General features: G+C 45.6%; 3 protein-coding genes across 3 annotated transcripts; 2 read left to right on the forward strand and 1 right to left on the reverse strand.

Moving 5' to 3' along the window:
- Nucleotides 1-2,110: 2,110 nt before the first annotated feature.
- Nucleotides 2,111-8,107, reverse strand: rad51c (RAD51 paralog C). The gene is made up of 6 exons (XM_028010392.1): nt 8,001-8,107; nt 6,351-6,484; nt 5,259-5,426; nt 4,003-4,225; nt 3,107-3,323; nt 2,111-2,967 (listed from the first exon to the last, which is right to left on the reverse strand). Exons 3-6 carry the CDS (start codon nt 5,374-5,376, stop codon nt 2,467-2,469), a joined length of 1,059 nt encoding a protein of 352 aa, XP_027866193.1. The 5' UTR covers nt 5,377-5,426; nt 6,351-6,484; nt 8,001-8,107; the 3' UTR covers nt 2,111-2,466.
- abt1 (activator of basal transcription 1) lies at nt 6,139-8,892 on the forward strand. Its single transcript, XM_028010393.1, has 5 exons — nt 6,139-6,311; nt 6,698-7,019; nt 8,022-8,197; nt 8,307-8,492; nt 8,566-8,892. The coding sequence occupies exons 2-5, from the start codon at nt 6,707-6,709 to the stop codon at nt 8,743-8,745; spliced, it is 855 nt and encodes a 284-aa protein (XP_027866194.1). The 5' UTR covers nt 6,139-6,311; nt 6,698-6,706; the 3' UTR covers nt 8,746-8,892.
- Nucleotides 8,893-9,437: 545 nt separating this feature from the next.
- cdk16 (cyclin dependent kinase 16) lies at nt 9,438-20,750 on the forward strand. The gene is made up of 18 exons (XM_028010391.1): nt 9,438-9,579; nt 12,422-12,613; nt 13,717-13,869; nt 13,940-14,058; nt 14,236-14,364; nt 14,447-14,503; nt 14,581-14,695; nt 16,943-17,037; nt 17,129-17,191; nt 17,273-17,396; nt 17,477-17,597; nt 17,987-18,084; nt 18,165-18,270; nt 18,343-18,385; nt 18,452-18,542; nt 18,611-18,685; nt 19,257-19,984; nt 20,036-20,750. The coding sequence occupies exons 2-17, from the start codon at nt 12,490-12,492 to the stop codon at nt 19,292-19,294; spliced, it is 1,551 nt and encodes a 516-aa protein (XP_027866192.1). The 5' UTR covers nt 9,438-9,579; nt 12,422-12,489; the 3' UTR covers nt 19,295-19,984; nt 20,036-20,750.
- The last annotated feature ends 448 nt before the right edge of the window (nt 20,751-21,198 follow it).

Raw genomic sequence — 21,198 nt, forward strand, 5'->3', positions numbered from 1 at the left:
TCCACTTTTATTGATAAGTATGTTTTTAATTTCACTGTAAGTAGAATCACATCCTCCAAAGAGCAGAATTCATTTTCCCAGATCTATTTTTAATTTATTTGTTGAACATAAAGAGTTACTCAAATCATGTTTTATTGCTGAAAACACAATTAAATAATAAATACGTTCACTGATTTACTATTTTTATGATTATTTTTGTCTTTTCTGTAAGGTGACCCTGGGTTTAAGAAATCAGTCTCAAATCAAATGTATCATTATTATTATTAAAATAGAAAAGTCATTTATCTTTCTTTAGTGAGGCAAATGTTCATTTCCTTATAAGAAACACTTTTCACTTAATAAAAATGAGCAGCCAAAAAAGGGAATAAGAAATGTTGTGGCTTAGTTTTCAACAGAATTATGAATCTGTCCAGTAAGAAATTATTATTGGGGCCTGCCCATAGCAATGCATAGGGATGTAATCCCTATCCATTGCATGGCAGGTACCTATTGTTCTACACCTCAAAATAACTGCCGCTTCCTACTACCGTTAATGCGGCTCGTACCGCTGCATGCCCCCTCACAATATATATATCAAAACGTAAGGCTCAATCCCGTGAGGGGAGCTATTACTTTTGTTGGCATTTCGAGTAACTGTGGCGACATAATTAACAAAAAACGAGCCAAATTTAACTCAAAACAAAAGTCTAACTGACACAAAACAGTGTCAGTTAGACTCAAAATAGACATAGAATTTAGTCTGCCTCTCTGAACTGCTCTTTAGAACTACAATGACTGAAGGTTAGAACTACAACATGGCGGACACTCAGTGCCTACAAAAGAGGTCTGAGCTGAATGTCAGAACTACAAACATGGTGGAACTGTCAGTTACTACAGAGGAGGACTGAGCTGGCCTTTAGAACTACTTGTGTTTTGGGCTTTTTATAACTGATTTTACCCAACCATTGTTACATATGGGATTAGTGTGGCAATTTAAAATGAAGCTTACTGAAAATTTCAAAATAAAAGCCTTGAATATTTTTACATCATGTAGTTGCTCTTTTTGGCTTTATTTGACTTTTTCATCCAAAGCACTGTTACACATGATATTAGTTTAGCTCTTTGAAATGAAGCTTACTGAAAATTTCAAAATAAAAGCCTTGAATATTTTTACATCAGATAATTGCTCTTTTTGGCTTTATGTGACTTTTTTATCCAAAGCACTGATACACATGGGATTAGTGTGGCAATTTAAAATTAAGCTTAACAAAAATTTCAAAATAAAAGCCTTGACAATTTTTACATCAGATAATTGCTCTTTTGAGCATTATATAACTGATTTAACCCAGCAATTGTTACACATGGGATTTGTTTGGCACTTTGAAATGAAGCTTAACAAAAATTTCAAAATAAAAGCCTTGAGAAATCTTACATTAGGTAATTGCTCTTTTGAGCAACAAATAACTGATTTAACCCAATGACTATTACACATGGGATTAGTGTGGACCTTTGAAATTAAGCTTAACAAAAATTTCAAAATAAAAGCCTCAACATGCCCCTGAGGTTAGTGCACCGCCGCAGGCGGTGCAATAATATTATTCTGCATTATCTTTTTCTCCCAGGTTAGGGAACTGCCTTGCTGCGCAAGGCAGTTCCCTAACCTGGGAGTGCTAGTGCATTATTTAAGCTAAAATGCATTAGCATTTTAGCTTAAATAAGCTATTAGCTATTTATTTGACTTATTAGCCATGTTTAGTATACTGAATGGAGTAATACCATTATAGAGAACATCCTAGTGATGTCCCACATGCTAGTGACAGCAATGATGCTAACATTAGCATTTTTGCTAATTTTAGCTGATACACTTACTTTATCATACTGAACGGTGCAAGTACATGTTAGTCAACATTCTTGTCATTGTCCTCATATGATTGCAGCTTTCTTTAGCATTGATGCTAATTTCTAGCATCATAACGCTGGGTCCAAACCGACGGGCACACTTTGGCAGGCCCCGGTTAAATTTCTTCAGGAATTTTCTAGTTTTAGTTTATCCTCTCCTGGTTTAACGTTAAACATTTTAAAGTGTTTCTGGACTCCATGAACGGAAATAAAACATGAATGAAGCCGTTTCTACAAATACAGAAAATCATCTATTTATTATTCAACCAAACATCCAGAGAGCCTCAGTTACCACGGCGACGGACAGGTGATGGAGGCGATGAGGAGCAGCTGGACACACCTGGACACACCTGGACTCCTGCAGCTCCAGGATCAGGTTAAAGTTTCTTTGTCTGGATTTGCTGCAGCCTCACCTGAGTGACATCACGCAGGGGGTGGGGCTAAGCTGGAGCAGAGCAGGTAAAAGCAGCAAACACACCTGGATAGGAACACCTGTGAGTTCCTCTCAGCCAATGAGAAGCCAGCAGAGAGCAGAGGCAGACTGAATTTCAGGCTCTGATCTCTGATTGGCTGAAAGTCCCTGACCAATCATGTGCCAGTGTTTTTCCTGCTGGAAGCTGATTGGTCGGTTTGACTTCGAGGCCTTTTGCTCGGCGGCCGCTCTGATTGGTCAGCGTCCCTAAAGCCCTGGTAGGTGATCTGGTATTGGACGCTGGCGTCCATGTGACCCGGGGATTTAACGATGGAGGCCAGCCGCCGTGACTCCTCCCACCGGAGGAGGAGCCTGATGGAGGGGGCGTGGCCCCAGACGTCGCCCAGCGCCGGCGCCAGCTGTGCCTGGCTGCTGTGCAGCCGCGTGGTCATGTGGTTGGTGGTTACCACGGCGATGTTGTGGCCCGTCGCCGCAGCGATAAGCCGCAGGCCAAGGCCCTGGAGGAGGCGTGTCCTCTGGGACAGATCGTCATGGAGACGCAGGAAAGGGAACGCCACGCTGTCGATGACGAGGAGGCGGAGCCTCGGCCGGTTCGACAGGAAGTCGGCCAGCAGGTGCAGCTCGGCCAGAAGCTCCACATAGTCACGGCAACGCACCTGAGAACACACACACGGCCAATCAGAGCCCTGCTGCCTCAGGGTTACCATGGCAACAGCAGTCAGTAAGACCTTCAGCCATAGGCTGATTAAAGGAACCGGGCCCAACAGAACCAGCAGAACCAGGAACCCGACCTACCAGGAAGACGTTTGACAGGATGGTCTCCACCGTGAAGGTCGTCATGGCAACGCGCTGCTCCTCATCCTCAGCCAGCAGCGAGCAGTGGCGCACGGCGGCGCCAGCCAGGTCCACCAGCCTCTGGACCTGGAACCCGCCCTCCGTGTCCACGAACAGGACCTGTCCCCCGAGACCGCCGAACACCGCCGGCACCTGGACGTCCACGGCCAGCTGCAGGCTGGGCAGAACCAGAACCAGAACCAGTCAGAACCAGAACCAGCAGCTTAAACTGGTCTAAGGTTTCTTTTCAAACTGGTTCCAGATTTGAAATGAACCCGTTGCTTCAGAGGGACCCGGTTCTGGGTCCGGATGGTAGTGAGGTTTCATAGAGCAGCAGCGCCCCCCTCAGGACAGGAAGTGGTCAGGGACAGTGGACTGCAGACAGGATGTCCACACGTTGGGACAGTCTGGAGGAATTGGTTGATGATAAACCAGGATCTGACCTCAGCATTCATCCTGCCATCACCTGCTGAGGCTCGCAGGATGAACCTGATGGCTTCTGATTGGCTGCTTATCAGCCAATCACAGCTTGGGACATGGGACCAAAACATGGCGTCTTTAGGGACAAGTTGGACCTTCAGGCTGCATTCCAGCTCTGAACACAGAAATGCAGAACTATTTTATCAAACTCGTCATTGATCTTTAACACCTATTGACCCTAACGACCCAATTAGTGACCTCAACTGGCTCATTAGTGACCTTGATGACCTCATCGATGACCCAACGATCCTCTGGGTGTGATTGTTGTGAGGCTGTTACTTCCAGCCATGTTCAGACTCGAAGACACGCTCCAGGTCATGAGAGGAAACGGCTGTTCACGACCTGCAGTGTGTGTGACCAGGTGTGTGTTTTCTGACCACAGCTGTGTTTTCCCGACTCCTGGAGCTCCGCAGATCTCCGTCACTTTCCCGACAGGAACTCCTCCTCCGAGTGCCTCGTCCAGCTGGGAGCAGAACGTCACGATGCTCCTGAACTCCTCCTCCTTCTGCAGGAGCTCCAGAGCCGTCACCGGGGCAACGCCGTGCCCTGAGCTGGCAGCCTGCAGCGCCTCCAGCGCCTCCTGCTGGGAGACTCCAGCCTCTGCACACATGACAAATCAGAGCAACATTTTAGATTTCTGTCATTATTAAAGCAGTGTGATGTCATCAGCAACATGAAATACCTTTAAATGACTTGTTATTGAAAATAAAATGTAAGACAAAAATCTTATGACGATCTTATTAAAACATTTTAACTTTAAGGTAAAAAAAACATCTTTAATGTTTAATTCACATAATTAAAATCAAGAAATTAAAAAAGTCTTTTGTTCCTTTTTCTATGAAATTTGAATAAATAAAGATACAAAACTATGAAACTCCAACGCAGAACAGAACCAGAACCTCCAGTAAATTAATCGCTGTAATTAATCACAGTTTACTGATTTTTAGAAGAACTTAATTATAGGATTTGTGAAAAGCAAGAAGGTGAAAAATGACCATAATGATGATCTAAACATCAACAATAAACATATTTTCTTTTTTGAAATTATATTTTGCATAATTTTTTAGTGTTAGACATAAAAAAGATAAAAATTTAAAAATAATATTTGACAGTAATAAATCAAACTGATATTTGGATCATATTTGATCCAGTTTCTGATGGTGAATCCAATTACTGATCACTTCAGGTTTTATTTTGTCTCTGATTGAATGAAGAAAAAAATCATCTTTATCCATAAAGGGTCAACTGGACCACTCAAAGAACCAGAACCAGAACCTGATATAAGTTATCAGAACCTTATATCCGCTCAGCTTGTCAAACCAAAATGAGTTTGAGCTTCAAACTCATCACACCAACTTTGATGAGTTATTTATATTTTTCAATAAATAGAAAAATATTTTTTATAGAAAAAATATTTAATATTTTCTATAAAAATGTATTTCTTTTCCAGATTTTCTGTGACTGAACAAATTTAACCGGAACTTTATTTCGTTTCTACTTTAACTTTAACAAAAAACAAATTATGGATGAAAACAGTTTTAGCCTGAAACCTTTTTAAAAACTGAAAAACGAGATGCCTCAAAACATTATGACGTCATAAGATGACGTGTTTCCGCCGCCAGAGGCGCTCTACCTGCGCTCAGGTGTTCCGGGTTCAGGTCCTGCAGGTCTGTGGTGAACTGGAAACCAGCTCTCACCAGTTTCCCCTTCAAACTGGAGCCCAAACTCAAACTGGAGACGGGCCTCTTCATCCTCACCGCGCTCACAGCAGCCCGCTTCCTCCCTGCACTTCCGCTTCCACCTTTCAAAATAAAAACCTCAGGATTTCCGCTTTGCTGCTGAGTTCCGGTGTTTTCATTTTAAATCTGTTTAATTTCTAAAATAATTGCTTTTACATCCAACAAGAATCAGGATAAAAATGTAATATTTGTGAATAATTTAAATTACTATAAAATTATTATGGATAAGATTAATCATGAAAATGGAGACTTCTTTAAAGTGTCCATTTCACTTTGAGCTTCTTCATGCCACCAATGGAAAGTACTATGCAGTTATCAAAACTAAAACTGTGAGATCAACAGAAGTGTGGAAATACCAACAGGGACGTGAAAACCAGTTGGAACAGTGATGGTTAAGTTACAAACAGACCTATAAACATTTATTTTTTGATCCAGTTTACGGTCTGCTATCTACTCTTGTAATGACCAAATTCTGGAAAATTAAAAAAAATATATATGAGGAATAATATGAATACAAAATAAAATATCAAGATAAAAGTAACATGTAAAATAAATTTAAAACTCATGAAACCAATATTAGACGTAAAAAAGCATAGTGCAGTAAAACTACTCTTAAAAATCATTTTAAACAGTAAATGTAACTTGTTGCTACTCACCTCTGTATTAAACTACTACTGACAAGTTGAATTAATATGCAGTTTTTCCTGAATTCACTTTTAATTTTTACATATTTTAAATATGACATATAAAATCACAACAATAAGAATTACTGCTAAAAGAAAATTAATTTATTCCGTTTAAAATTATTTATTTAGCTTAATCTTAATTTGAAAAGACAACAGGAATCTGGGTCGCAGTTTTTGTGACGTCAGTCGGATGCGACGGTAGTTCCATGTGAGTCCAGATCGGTTTGTTGATGAAGGCTTAATCTGCGACTGGTTGATCAGGTAAGTTCATCAGTTATTATTGATAATAAGCAGGCTGACCCGCAGCAAAGGAAACCGGAAGTTGCCTGAGTTTCCGACAGGAAGTTGAGTTTGGAGGAGGCGCTGCAGGACGTTTTACTGGATGTTGACTGGAGGGTTGAAGGTCCCTCTGGGTTCCTCCTCGGGATGTTTTCCTGTTTGTTGGAGGAAGTTCAAGTTTAAAAACTGATTTTATGTTTTGTTTTCTGGAAGATGAATCCCGAAATCAATCAGAAGGTTTATTATTGTGTCCTCTGGATTATTTACGCATTGTCCTGTTAAACTCAGTGTTTCCACCAGGCGGAGCTACTGAGATAATGACACTGATTTGATTGGATACATGAAGTCTCATGTTTCTCTGCTTGTAGATCACAGAGATGAAGAGGCGAGAGAAAGAGGAGAAACAGAGGAAGACAATAGGCCAGAGTCCAGAGGAAGAGGAGGAGGAAGAGGAGGATCAGAGGAGGACGAGCACTCAGAGCGAAGAGGAGGAGGAAGCAGCTAGTGAGCAGAAAGGAGCTTCTGCTGCTGCTGCTGCTGCTGATGATGAAGAGGCGAAGAAGAAGGAGAGGAAGTGTGTTCCAGGCATCATCTACCTGGGCCACATTCCTCCCAGGCTCCGCCCCAAACACCTGAGGAACCTGCTGTCAGCCTACGGAGAGATCGGACGCATTTTCCTGCAGCCAGAGGGTACGACACACACACACACGCTACACACACACACTATACACACACACACACACACACACACTATACACACACTATACACACACACATTATACACACACACACTATACACACACCTACACACACACACACACACTATACACACACACACTATACACACACCTACACACACACACACACTATACACACACACACTATACACACACACACACACTATACACACACTATACACACACACTCACACTATACACACACACACACACACACAGTTTTCCATCACCAGAACATCCTGCTGTTATCAGTTATGAAACAAGAAATCAACTTTCTTTAGTCAAACTCATAATCTAACATATTGATCCAGTTATTGTGGATCACATCCTCCATCCAGGTGTTCTCTTAGTCTTGATTTAAATAAAATCAATGTTTCAGCAGTTTTTTGGTTTTCTTCACTCAGCCACAATAATAATAATAATAAGTTCAGTTTCTGTTCAGCTGGAGGACGTTTTGTCACCTCCACCTGTTCTCAGCTTCTGTGCGGTGATTGGATGGTTCATAGTCACCTGGTGACATCATAATGTAGAGCTGTGTATCATATGCGTTGCCATGGTAACTGATTTTATTGTTATAACCTGAGCCAGTGGGAACTTAGATATTAAGTCCACACATGTGATTTTTGCCCCTTTTATATTTTCATGCTTCCTGTTGGCCACATTCTGCAAACATCAGTTTTCATGGTTATGCAGTCGACACTCTGCTCTGCAGACCGGAGATCAGTTCAGGTTTCTCCTCCAACTTAAGATTAACAATCAGAAAACAGAAGTTTGACTCATTAACACCTCACCTCCACTTTAACCAAACGTCAGTTTCTCCACTGTAGTCATAATTTCCCTCCCTGCAGGTGAATTATGCAGGTCCGTCTATTATTTGTTCCTCTGATGTGAAAGCTTGTTGTTACTGCAGAAGGTTCTGGTTGCTGTTCCTAACCTGGCTGCGTTGATCCCGCAGACCGCCAGGTGAGGAGGAAGAAGAAGAAGTCCGGCTCCAGGAGGTGCGACTTCACCGAAGGTTGGGTGGAGTTCAGGGACAAGCGGGTGGCGAAGCGGGTGGCGCTGTCGCTGCACAACACGCCGATGGGAACCAAGAAACGCCAGAGGTTCTTCTCTGACCTCTGGAACATCAAGGTACCACCTGGTTCCCTCCCCGGCTCCCCACTTTGTTCCCTGCCTGGAACTGGAACAACGCTCCGTCAGCAGCTGAGTCTCACCTGTCGACATCTGTCTGTCTCTGAAGTACCTGCACAGGTTCCACTGGACTCACCTGAGCGAGCGGCTGGCCTATGAGCAGACGGTGCTGCAGCAGAGACTCCGGGCCGAAGTCTCTCAGGCCAAGAAGGAGACCAGCTTCTACCTGAACAACGTGGAGAAGAGCGCCCACCTGGAACACCTGAGGAAGAAACGGCAGAGAGACGGAGAACAGGTAGAGACAGACGGGTCTGACAGGCAGGTGAACATCTGAGTCACAGACAGGTAAACCGTTTTGTTGTCTTCAGGTGGAGGAGAAGACGTGGGACTTCACGCAGCGCCAGACAGAAGAGGAGATCCAGAAGAAGAAGAAGAAAAAGGACTCCATTACCCAGAAGCGCCTGAATAAGGCCCGCCTCATGCAGCAGGAGAGCAAATCCAACGTCTTGTTACTGGCTAAGATCTTTAACTCCAACCAATCAGAGTGAAGCTCATGAACTTGTTTCTATGGGGACAGTAAACAGAAACGGACTCAAATACTTCCTGTTGTCGGGAAGGGGCGGGGCCATTGGGTGGCTCCTCCCACTGCTCCTCATCATGTTTAGGTTGTTGTAAATAAAGTTTGTTGGATTTTGGTTTTGTCTGATACAATATGGAGCCAGAAATCTAACAAACTGAAGTTCCAGTGGTTTCAGTCCGGTCTGGTTTACAGCTGAACCCGACCTGGAACATTTATACCGGCCTGCCTGCAGGGGGCGCCGGTCACTTCCGGTCACTTGGGTTTCAGCAACATGTTTGAGTCAAAAATGACACTCAGATGATCACATATTGTTGTAAAGATTTTTTGATGCATAAATTATTTCTGTAGTTCAATTTAATCAATTACGAAAACATTTTTTTTTTTTACAAACATTTTGTTGTAAAAAAAAAATATATATATCGGTCAAGTCTGGAAAAGCATCAGCCACTAGAAGTTCACCAACAGTTGGAGTTCCATGAATAACTCCTTGGCTGGATTACTTTGTAAAGCTGAAGAAAAACTAATCTGCAAAAAATTAAATCATGATCTTAGAAAAACAAGTAATGTTTTGAAAGCACCTTCATAGTTTGTGACTTTCTTACGTTTTACGAAGTTTCCAGATTGAAGAAGATCGAAAACCACCAGTTTGTTTACAAACACGCAGGGGGCGGGGCTGGGTGACGTCATGACGCAGTGGAGTAGGGACATGGCGGCGGATTACTGGGAGACGGAGCGACCCGAACCTCCTTCAGACTGAACCGAACCACGGAGAACCCGGGCCGGACCGGGTCCGCCTCTGACGGTAAGTACCGGGTCAAGGGTGAAGGCAGCGGAACCGGTTCCCTGGCCCTCCGGCCGGGTAGCCGTTACCGAACCGGAGCCGGGGCGCAGGAAGAACACGAAGCCCGCTGCAGGTGTTCAGGAGGTAGACGGAGCCGGGCTAGCAGGCTAGCTGTGAGCAGCAGAAACAGGGTTTGGTTCGGTTCGGTTCTGGGCTCCAAGCTGAAGAAGTTTAACCTGCAGCAAGAACACCAACGACATCCGTTAATAATGAATGAGTTAAGTAAAAACATTTAGGAATAATTTATAAAAAATATTAATTTTCCATTAATTCCTGACTGAAACTGGATCACACAAAGCTTCCGGTACCAGGCTCGGTCCACTCAGAGTCCGGCCAGGTTCGGGGCCTTCTGAAAGCAGTCTGAGGCACCCACTCATCTGTGACGTCATCTTGAAAGCTGTTGATTTATTGGCTGAGATGTTGACCTCAGCATCACAGGTCCATGACCGTGTTTCACACAGAGTAACCATGGAAACCTGGGCCAGCCTTACTGACTGATTGGACGGGAAGGATCAGGTTAACCCAGGGGTGGGCAATCCTGGTCCTCGAGGGCCGGTGTCCTGCAAATCTTAGATGTCTCCCTGGTCCAACACACTTGAATCCAATAACTGAATCACCTCCTAAGTGCAGTCAAGTTCTCCAGAGTTCTGCTAATGACCTCATTATTTGACTCAGGTGTGCTGAAGTAGAGATGCATCTAAAAGTTGCAGGAGACCGGCCCTCGAGGCCTGGAGTTGCCCACCCCTGGGTTAACCCAAGGGTGTAACTTTGTGTTGCAAGTTGGTGGAGGAGGAGCCGGTGGAGGTGGGGGTGGAGGTGGAGGTGGGGGGCGCTGATGTACCACAGTTACTGAAAGATCTTTTCTTTTTCAGTGCTAAGAATGAGGCCAAAACTTGTTGCATGTGAATGCCAGACAGTTTCAATAAATGTACATACAGTACAGACCAAATGTTTGGACACACCTTCTAATTCAATGGGTTTTCTTTATTTTCATGACTATTTATAAGGCAAGAAATCCCACTTATTAACCTGACAGGGCAGGTTGACCTATGAAGTGAAAACCATTTCAGGTGACGACCTGTTGAAGCTCATCAAGAAAATGCAGAGTGTGTGCAAAGCAGTAATCACAGCAAAAGGTTGCTACTTTGAAGAAACTAGAATATAAGGGCTATTTTCAGTTTTACACTTTTTTGTTTAGTGCATATTTTCCACATGTTATTCATAGTTTTGATGCCTTCAGTGTGAATCTACAATGTCAATAGTCATGAAAATAAAGGAAACTCATTGAATTAAAAGGTGTGTCCAAACTTTTGGTCTGTACTGTACGTCCTGATCAGGCTTGTCAGATTAATAGTACATTTAGAGAATAACCTTTTACTACAAAATATAAATATGTAAAAACATCTAATTAATCTATTTAATGTCTTTCACTTGGTGATGGAATTAGTAACAAATTAACTTTTCAGTCATATTCTAATTTATGGAATGAGTCTGTATTTGCTAAGTTAAAGTATATTTGCTTTAACATAGCAAATATTAAAGACGCAAAAACCTTTTTTTGGGTCTGGTTGGGGCATTTGGTGAGTAGAGTGATCATCAATATCACTGGATTCTATAAAATGTGGCTTAAGGCTGAAATGCTGATGTTTGGACATGTAAAATATATATTTTATCTGAATATAAATCTATAAATAGTTTGGTTTCTGTCAGTTCTGTAAAGATACAAGAGAGAAAAAAGTAAATTTCTCTTTTATATTGACCAATAATTAAATTTTACTTAATTGTCTCTGTAGGCGCCATGGTTTAAAATTTAACAAACTTTGACTCTTTATGCTTTATGAAATATTTCATTCTATTTGATGATTGTTCTGAATATTGCCACGTTCAATCATGCAATTAGTCCAAGGAAAATGTAGAAAACGGGTGATTGTATTATTTTTCCCAGTCTGTCAGCTTAACGTCACACGTAGACACGTTGCCATGGCAACCAATAACAACAGCCCCGGGAGCGCAGAGCAAAGATTATGTACAAGTGCATCAGGAATTAACATAAAAAAAAACCAACACAAAACATTTCAAAAAACAGTCCATAAAAACACCGAAGTGATCGGCTGAACTCCGGTGGTTGATTAGCTACTTCAACACCTGAACTCCTGATTATCTGTCAGAAAATAGTTCGACTTATTTTGTGTTAATTCAACCAAAATACTCCGAACTGCGCAGCAAGAGTACATGTTGATAAAAGCTAAGCTAGCATAGCTAACCTACTGTGTCATAAACATTGTTAATTAAAGCTTTTCACTGACCTGTGAAGTGATTCCCTTGGACCTTGTTATCCGTTTTCAATTAATAGAAAACTTTGCATCCCTATTTCAGATTCTTTGCTTGATTGTGTAATTTTCCCGGCCACCGATATTCCTGAATCAATGCAAAGCAACAACATGATGTCCAATCCAGTAGATCACTGAGCCGTTTACGTTTCACAAAGGAGTTTTAAAAATCATGAACTAACTGTTAATGCTTTGAATCCAGCCTGCAGCAGCTGCTGAGTTACTGTCCGCACGTAAATTAAAAGCAGGAGGTATTGGTGGGGACGCCTATGGGTTAACATCACAGAGTCGGTCTCCATGGTAACTGGTACTGGAACAGGATTAAGCTGTTTGGTGAAACTACCTGAGGCTGAAAGGAGCAGGAAGTGACATCAGCATCGGGTGTTTATATGAGGACAATCAGTACATCTCATTCAGATCCAGATAGTCGCAGAGCTGCGGTTTGGTGCTTACCCATGTGTTTACCTGTCCAGGTGTCTCCAGGTGGACGGCTCCGCCCCCGTCGGCTTCTCGCCCCCCCCTGCCGCCCGGACCCCCCCTCATGGAGCGAATCAGGAAGCTCAAACGGCAGCTGTCTGTCACTCTGGGGAGGGGCGGGGCCGGCGGCGGGGACCGGGCGCTGAACGACTCCAACACGCAGGAAGTGACGTCACACAGCGATTCAGGTGACTTCCTGTTCAGGCACCAGCATTATAGTCTGGTACCGAAGGGTTCTGTTGGGACCAATCTGGTCTCTGACGGTGGGCCTTAGATTATATATTTAGATTATCGTATTTTCCACACTATAAGTTGCACCTAAAAACCTTCAATAAGCCGACAGTGCGCCTTATAACCAACTGCGCCTTATAACCAACTGCGCCTTATAACCAACTGCGCCTTATAACCAACTGCGCCTTATAACCAACTGCGCCTTATAACCAACTGCGCCTTATAACCAACTGCGCCTTATAACCAACTGCGCCTTATAACCAACTGCGCCTTATAACCAACTGCGCCTTATATATGGACCAATATTGAGCCACAACTGGTCTCACAACTACGGTAAGCAGCCGCCGACTTCATTTTCCCCGTAGAAGAAGAAGCGCAGCCAGCGGTGCAGGCTGGGTTTTGTGTAAAGACCCCAAAATGGCTCCTATTAAGAGACGAGCTGACGACGCAGAGTTTAAGCTCCAGGCGATCAGTGACGCAGTAGAAACACGGGAACAGAGCAGCAGCCAGAGAATTTAACATGAACCAATCAATGGTTATAGTGGAAGTGGAGGAAGCAACAGCTGTTTATTCATTTTGGGAATGAAGGGAGTTTTCAGGACGCTGGTTTGTAATCTATTAATAAAGTTTGACTGACCTATCAGACTGTTTTGTTGACATTCCCTTTAGCGCAGCTCCATCTAGTGGATGCATAACGTAACCGCAGCCTCTACTGTAGCGGCTATTCTATGCGCCTTATATATAAAAAAAGTTTTAAAATGGGCCATTCATTGAAGGTGAGCCTTATAGTGCGGAAAATACGGTAGATTATAATTTGGGTTTAGCTCATGAAGGAAGGGAAGCTAAAGAAATGGATTCAGGATTCTAGATGTTTAACATCTAGATCTGATTTCCACTGCATCACTTCTAACACCTCCTTTCTATCTTCCTCCTCATCCTCCTCTCATTCCTCTTCCTCCTCTCCCTCATCCTCCTCTCATTCCTCTTCCTCCTCTTCCTCTTTCTCCTCATCCTCCTCTCATTCCTCTTCCTCTTCTTCCTCCTCCTCTTCCTCTCCCAGAAGTCCCGTCTCTTCGTTCCTCAGCAGCTCTGAAGGTCCGGGCCTCGTCGTCTTCGGTCCACTCGTTGCTGCAGTCCTATGGCGGCTCCATGAGGAGGCCCCGTGGTCTCGGCCGCAGCCTGAGTTCCTACCTGAACCGGGCCACCAGACTCGGTACCGGCCATGAGAAACCCGGCGGCTCTCGTTCTGAAGCAGAGTCTGAAACTTCTGCTGGTTCTTTCAGAAATAGTTCATGAAGACGTCAAGATGAACTCTGGTGGAGAAAGCGATCCGCCTTCGTCTTCAGACGATGTTCAGAGTCCGGTCCGAGTCCGACTGAGGAACAAGAAGATCTCAACGGAGGTAACAGACCGGAACCAGAACCAGATGCACAAAACACCTAAAACACACCTGATCAGAACCAGTCCAAGGTTTCACTGGTCAGGTTTTATCAGAAACTTGACCTCATGACCCCTGCTGACCTCTGACAGCAAAAGCATACCTGGATGCAGGTGAAGTCCGTCTCTTCTCTCGTTTCAGGACATCAACAAGCGTCTGTCGTTGCCGGCGGATATCCGTCTTCCTGATGATTACCTGGAGAAGTTCAGTGTGATTGGTCCGGCTCTGTTCGAGCAGCCAATCAGCAGGCGGCTCCGCCGAGTGTCTCTGGTACGTTTCCTCTCCGCCGACGGCGGCCGCGCCGCGCCGCGCTCGGCCGCCGTTGGCTCAGCGTGTTTCTCTCTGTGTGCAGTCGGAGATCGGGTTCGGGAAACTGGAGACGTACATCAAACTGGACAAACTGGGAGAGGTGAGCTCACAGACAGAGTCCGAGTGTTTAGGAACCGGCTCGTCCGGGTTCTCAGAGCACCACCTATCTGTCTGCAGGGGACCTATGCCACGGTGTATAAAGGTCGCAGCAAGCTGACCGACAACCTGGTTGCCCTGAAGGAGATCCGCCTGGAACATGAAGAGGGAGCTCCCTGCACGGCAATCAGAGAAGGTACCGGCAGCAACCAGCAGCAACTAGGGGTTGAACCAATTAGTCGACTAGTCGACTCTAGGACGTCTCGCGAGTTTTTACATTTCATGTCGACTAGTCGCAGTCATGTGATTGCCGGTGGTGACAGCCTGTGCTGATCTGACAGCACAGTATACGTCACAAGACACAAGAAAAATAAGTTAATACATTAGTTTAAATGATATGTAGATGGATGCATATTTGTGGTTTTACAGTGTTTTTAAAAGGAGATGGAGTTGCAGCTGCAGTCCACTACAAAACACGAGCCGTCTAAAACTCGCCCCCTTCCCGCTAAGGATGTCACTTAGCCGGCTTGCGAGTGTCTTTGTCACGACGATCTAACTAATACATTACACACACAGCACCACTGCTGCCGAAGAAATCCTTGATTTTTTTTCGCTACCGCAGATCCCCACCATGGCGAACCCGCTGCAGTGGTGGGCCAGCAACCAGGGCAGATTTCCCCGTCTGGCAAACCTCAGCAGAAAATATTTAGCTGTTCCGGCAACCAGCCATCTAAAAGATGTGCGTTTCCTTTTGAATGTTGGTTTCCCAGCAACTTATTATTTATCATAAACTATCCCGATGTTTTGTTGTTTCACTTGTTGCTGTTCTGTGTAAATGCCGTATTTTTCCGTGAAAACGGGTAATAAAGCCTGTACGTTACTCCAAAGCTTTGCGTCTTGCGTTGCTATGACGTCACAACGACTAGTCAACTCGACATCGACTCGACTTTTATCATGTTGACGTTGACTAGAAAATATCTTAAATCGTTCAATCTGCCGAGTCAGCAGAGCTTCCTGCTGCGCATCGGGCGGAGGAGAAGCAGGTGGTTTCGTTGAATTCAGCTGTAACCAAACGGGATCCGTTCATAACAAGTTTGGCTTGTGATGTTCCAAAAGCACCATGTAGTCAGTGTGATAATTTGACTCCTATAGTAACTATCCAGAGATCATCAGCATGAGCCGGTGTTTAGAAAAAAAAAGTCAGACCCGACTTTGTGCAACAAACTTTTCCCCGCTGCTCACGAAGAATCTCCATAATAGACTTAGTAAAAGCAGGAGAAGGGGAGAGTGTGTGTGTGTGTGTGTGCGTGTGTGTGTGTGTGTGTGGGGGGTGTGTCAATATTTGCCATGAAAATAGCTAATAAAGCCTCCAAGTAGTTGTGAAGGGTTTTTGCGCCTACGTCACTATGACGTCACCGCGACTAGTCGACATCGACTCGACTATTATCATGATGTAGTCGACCTTAAAAAATATGTAGTCGTTCAACCCCTAGCAGCAACTAGCAGCACCTAGCTGCAACTAGCAGCTGCAACCAGCAGCAACTAGCAGCAACTAGCAGTAGCAACCGGCTACAACCAGCTGCAACCAGCAGCAACTAGCAGCACCTAGCAGCAACCAGCAGCGGCAATGAGCAGCACCCCGCTGCAACTAGCAGCTGCAACCAGCAGCAACCAGCAGCTGCAACCAGCAGCAACCAGCTGCAACCAGCAGCAACTAGCAGCACCTAGCAGCAACCAGCAGCGGCAATGAGCAGCACCTCGCTGCAACTAGCAGCTGCAACCAGCAGCAACCAGCAGCTGCAACCAGCAGCAACCAGCTGCAACCAGCAGCAACTAGCAGCACCTAGCAGCAACCAGCAGCGGCAATGAGCAGCACCCCGCTGCAACTAGCAGCTGCAACCAGCAGCAACCAGCAGCAGCAACCAGCTGCAACCAGCAGCAACTAGCAGCACCTAGCAGCAACTAGCAGTAACAACCGGCTACAACCAGCTGCAACCAGCAGCAACTAGCAGCACCTAGCAGCAACCAGCAGCGGCAATGAGCAGCACCCCGCTGCAACTAGCAGCTGCAACCAGCTGCAACCAGCAGCAACCAGCAGCAACCAGCTGCAACCAGCAGCAACTAGCAGCACCTAGCAGCAACTAGCAGTAGCAACCAGCAGCAACCAGCTGCAACCAGCAGCAACTAGCAGCACCTAGCAGCAACTAGCAGTAGCAACCAGCAGCAGCAACCAGCAGCAACCAGCTGCAACCAGCAGCAACTAGCAGCACCTAGCAGCAACTAGCAGTAGCAACCAGCAGCAGCAACCAGCAGCAACCAGCTGCAACCAGCAGCAACTAGCAGCACCTAGCAGCAACCAGCAGCAGCAACTAGCAACATGGGTTACAGGTTTGACCTTTTCCAGGTTGACGTATTGAAGGTTGACGTGTCTTTTCTCCTGCAGTGTCTCTGCTGAAGGACCTGAAACACGCCAACATCGTGACGCTTCATGACATCATCCACACGCAGAAATCCCTCACGCTGGTCTTTGAGTACCTGGTGAGTCGTTACTGGGAAACTCCGGATCAATAGGCTTATTGATTATTAATCACCTGAATTAATCAGAATTATGTGGATTTTTAAATTTCAGGACAAAGATCTGAAGCAATACCTGGACGACTGTGGAAACGTCATCCATGTTCACAACGTCAAGGTGAGGATGGATGGATGGATGGATGGTTTGGTCCAGTAGGCCCAGTAGAACCAGCTCATTGGTCTGGTGTTTCTGTCTCAGCTGTTTCTCTTCCAATTGCTCCGTGGTTTGTCCTACTGTCACCGGAGGAAAGTTCTCCACCGAGACCTGAAGCCCCAGAACCTGCTGATCAACGAGCGAGGGGAGCTCAAGCTGGCCGACTTTGGTTAGTTCTCCTCCAGTTCTGGTTCTGGTACGGGGTTCTGGTTCTGCTCGGATCTGACCGGAGTTCTTGGTGTCCTTCAGGTTTGGCCCGAGCCAAGTCCATCCCAACAAAAACATACTCCAATGAGGTGGTGACGCTGTGGTACCGGCCGCCGGACATCCTGCTGGGCAGCACCGACTACTCCACCCACATCGACATGTGGTACGGTTCTGGTTCTGGTTCCAGTTCTCAGATCGGACTGCTTGGAGCAACAAAGTCTCTGCATGGAGTTAGCATGTTCTCCTAGCGCATGCCTGGGTTCTCTCTCTGGGTTCTGTTTGGGTTCTCTCTTGGTTCTGTCCAGAAACATGTCGGTTGGGTTTCCTGGTCTCTCTCAGCTGGTGTTAGTGGTGGTTGTGTCTCCAGGGTGTCCCTTCCTGTCTCCAGTGGCGCTGGTTGTCGGTTCTGGTACCAGCCCTCAGGAACAGGAACCTGAAATAGAAACTCTTTGTTTGAACCTTCTGGGTTCTGGTTTTTAATAAAGGGGGCGGTTCGGACCTTCAGCCTTCTTCGAGCCGTTTCCACCCGTCTCTACCTGTTTGTGTCTCCAGGGGTGTTGGGTGTATCTTCTATGAGATGGTGACGGGTCGCCCTCTCTTTCCTGGCTCGACAGTTGAGGAGGAGCTTCACTTCATCTTCAAGCTGCTGGGTATTAACCAATCAGCTTCCATCACCGATAGCCAATCAACATCCAGGATCTTTGCTGACAGAAGGTTGTTTCGTCTGCAGGAACGCCCAGAGAGCGCAGCTGGCCTGGAATCAGTTCCAACCAGGAGTTCCTGGCTTTCAACTTCCCTCAGTACCGAGCCGAGAGGCTGAGCAACCACACCCCCAGGTACGCCCAGATACCCCAGAAATACCCCCAGGTAGCCAGGGTTTTCCCGAGCATTTTCCTCTCTGTGTTCAGGCTCAGCAGTGAAGGAGTGGAGTTGCTGTCGAAGTTCCTGCAGGTCAGTGAATGCCTCACAGTGTTTCTATGGTAACGGCTAAAGCAGCTCTGAGTGTTTGAACTTTAGTTTGAAGGGAAGAAGAGGATCTCTGCTGACGAAGCCATGAAACATTGCTACTTCAGTAACCTTGGAAACAGAGTGACATCACTTCCTGACAGTAAGTGTAACCTTGGACACATCCTTTCCTGTCTGTGATGTCACTAAGGTCACATGGTTACGTTTCAGCGGTGTCCATCTTCAGTCTGTCGGAGATCCAGCTGGAGAAGGAGAGCGTGAAGCCGCCGGCAGTTCCTGATCCAGGTAACCGTCAGACACTCCTGGTGGTCCCGCCTGGACTGGACGCTATTTACGCTAATAGCAGAGCAAATTTTTAGCTCCGTGCTTTAGCGTTCATATGATTAGTGCTCTAGGGTTAGCGCAGGTAGCTCTCTAGTTAACAGTGCCCACCACTTATGATGGGTGTCAACATGGTTGAGTTTAGCGTTTAGCATTAACTTCTGCCATGTAGCATGTTGGTATAGCACTTTAGCATTAGCAGAACTAATGTTCATGAATAGTGCTTTAGGGTTAGCGGGGCTAGCGTTTTAGTTAGCGGGGCTAGCGTTTTAGTTAGCGGCGTTCACCAGGTTGCCTGAGGGAAACATGGTTCTGATGGAGCCTCAAACACAAACCCGATTCCTCTGAACTTTGGTTCAGGAAGTTCAGGTCCGGTCTGGTCCGGTTGCAGAACTTCAAGCTGGTCCAACAGAGACTGTCGGACATCTCAGTAGAACATCAGAGCAGTGAGGGTCGAAGGTGAAGCAGGTCCCCAGGAGTCAGAAGTTTCAGGTGAACTTTAGGTTTCTGACGTTGAAACGTTTTCTGTTACCAGCTACCAGCCCGACGCGGAGGCGGAGTCTGCTCTTCTGACACCTGAAGGAGACGGAGCCATCTGAAAGGGAAGTGACCACAGGAAGTGACATTTTACTTTGAAGGATCTGAGACTACTGATGTGAAACAAAGAAAACACTACAGATTTCCGGAATGTGAAGAAAACTTGTTTACAGACGATGCAATAATGAATCACAACAGGTACCGACCAATCAGAGGGCAGCATGTTTCAGAAACAAACCAATCAGCTTCCGTCTTCCAAGACTTAAAATCCAAACATGGTAGACCAGGAGCATCACCTCCAGCTTATGACATCATCATGATGATGTCACACTGCAGCAGGTGGAACGGGTCCCAACGTCCTGACAGATGATTCCAGGAACCAGTCAGCTGGTTCCAGTTACAGGTCACATGACCCGACAGCGTAACAGGTCCAGGTCCCGTTACCACCGGTTAGCGTTAGCTCGTTAACTGCTAACGAGTTTCTGGCCTGTTTCCACCATGTCCAGGTGCGTTTCACGTCTTCTCCTGGTTAATACCATTTCTGCTGGACGAAGCCATCTGGACTCTTATTGTGAAAGTTCTCTGCTGCTTCCTGTTATGATGAAACTCAGAGACGAAATTTACAGTAAACCAGCTGGATTCCCCCAGATACATGTCGGTAAAGATTGATGTGATGGTGGCAGATAATGGGGCAGATTGATTTGGGTGGGGCAGATAACGGGGCAGGTTGCTGCACAGTGGGGCAGATAGCTGGGGGTGGGGCAGATAACGGGGCAGATAGCATGCTCTCCCTGGCCGGTCTCTCTGGGTTCTCCAGCATCTTGACTGTTAGTCGATCTGATCGTGTCGGCCGTCTGAGCAGAAGCTCTTCGTTTCCTGATTCCATCCTGTAGAGTTCAGGGGTCAGTGGGCGGGGCTTCCCAGGTGATTTAGAAACCTGTTAGCGATATTTTTATACTGAAATAATAAATGGGTGGAGTTTAGCAATAGAGGAAGAGCTCGTTAACCGATATCGAGTTGTTCACTGAACATGTCGGGTCGTGAGGCCAGAAAGCAGACAGCAGTGGATGTTTCAAAATAAAAGCATTCCATAGAGGAGCAGGTTGGACGAAGCTTTCTGTTGACCTCTGACCTGTGGGAGTGGGGTTGGTTCCAGTCACGTTCTCTCCGTCTGACTGCTGAATGTAACTCGGGCAGCTCCCTGATCGGCCGGTCTGCACACACCAAGGACGTTGTGCTGCGTTCAGACCTGCTACTTAAACTATCGTTGTTGTTTTAAGCCAAAGTTCTCTGCAATATTCTGACCTGCATGATGGTATCTCTCTTCCAGTGAACTTCCACGCTGTTCAATTAGAAATCTTCCAACGGCTCAGAAAGCACTGAAGTGTTTGTTTTACTTGAATAAAAACAGGAAGTGGATGTTGTTGTTGTATTTATCTGTCTGTAATCTGGATATATAAACAGAACTGACATTAAAAGATTTTATTTATTATCAGTGTTGGTCGGTTATTGAGGAACATTCATGTTGGTCTGGAGAGTTTTCAGTCTGAGAAACTTTGCTTCAATATTTTCACTCAAGTAGAAAGAAATGACCGAAGAGTTGATGAAGTAAACATAAAGAAATTCTTTGGTACAATGCCTTCTAGTGAGATTATTTAATATTTAGAATTACAGATTAATTATTCATCACAAAGAGATGATACACAGTAACTCTGCTGCAGAACCTGAACAGAATAATGACGTCACTGAGGCTCCGGAGAACTGATCCAGGAAACCAAACCGTTTCACTCCAGGGTTTTTGCAGGCCTGGAGTTTGACGCCCCTGCCTTAGAGGCATCAATAAACCCAACCTTTCCTCAGAAGAAGCAGTTCTCTCCAGGCTCTGCTGTATTGTGAACAGCAGCGCCCTCTGTGGCTCTGGGGGAGTAGTGCAGCCAGAA

The sequence above is a fragment of the Xiphophorus couchianus genome, chromosome 24, assembly GCF_001444195.1.
Source record: "Xiphophorus couchianus chromosome 24, X_couchianus-1.0, whole genome shotgun sequence".
Taxonomy (NCBI): Eukaryota; Metazoa; Chordata; class Actinopteri; order Cyprinodontiformes; family Poeciliidae; genus Xiphophorus; species Xiphophorus couchianus.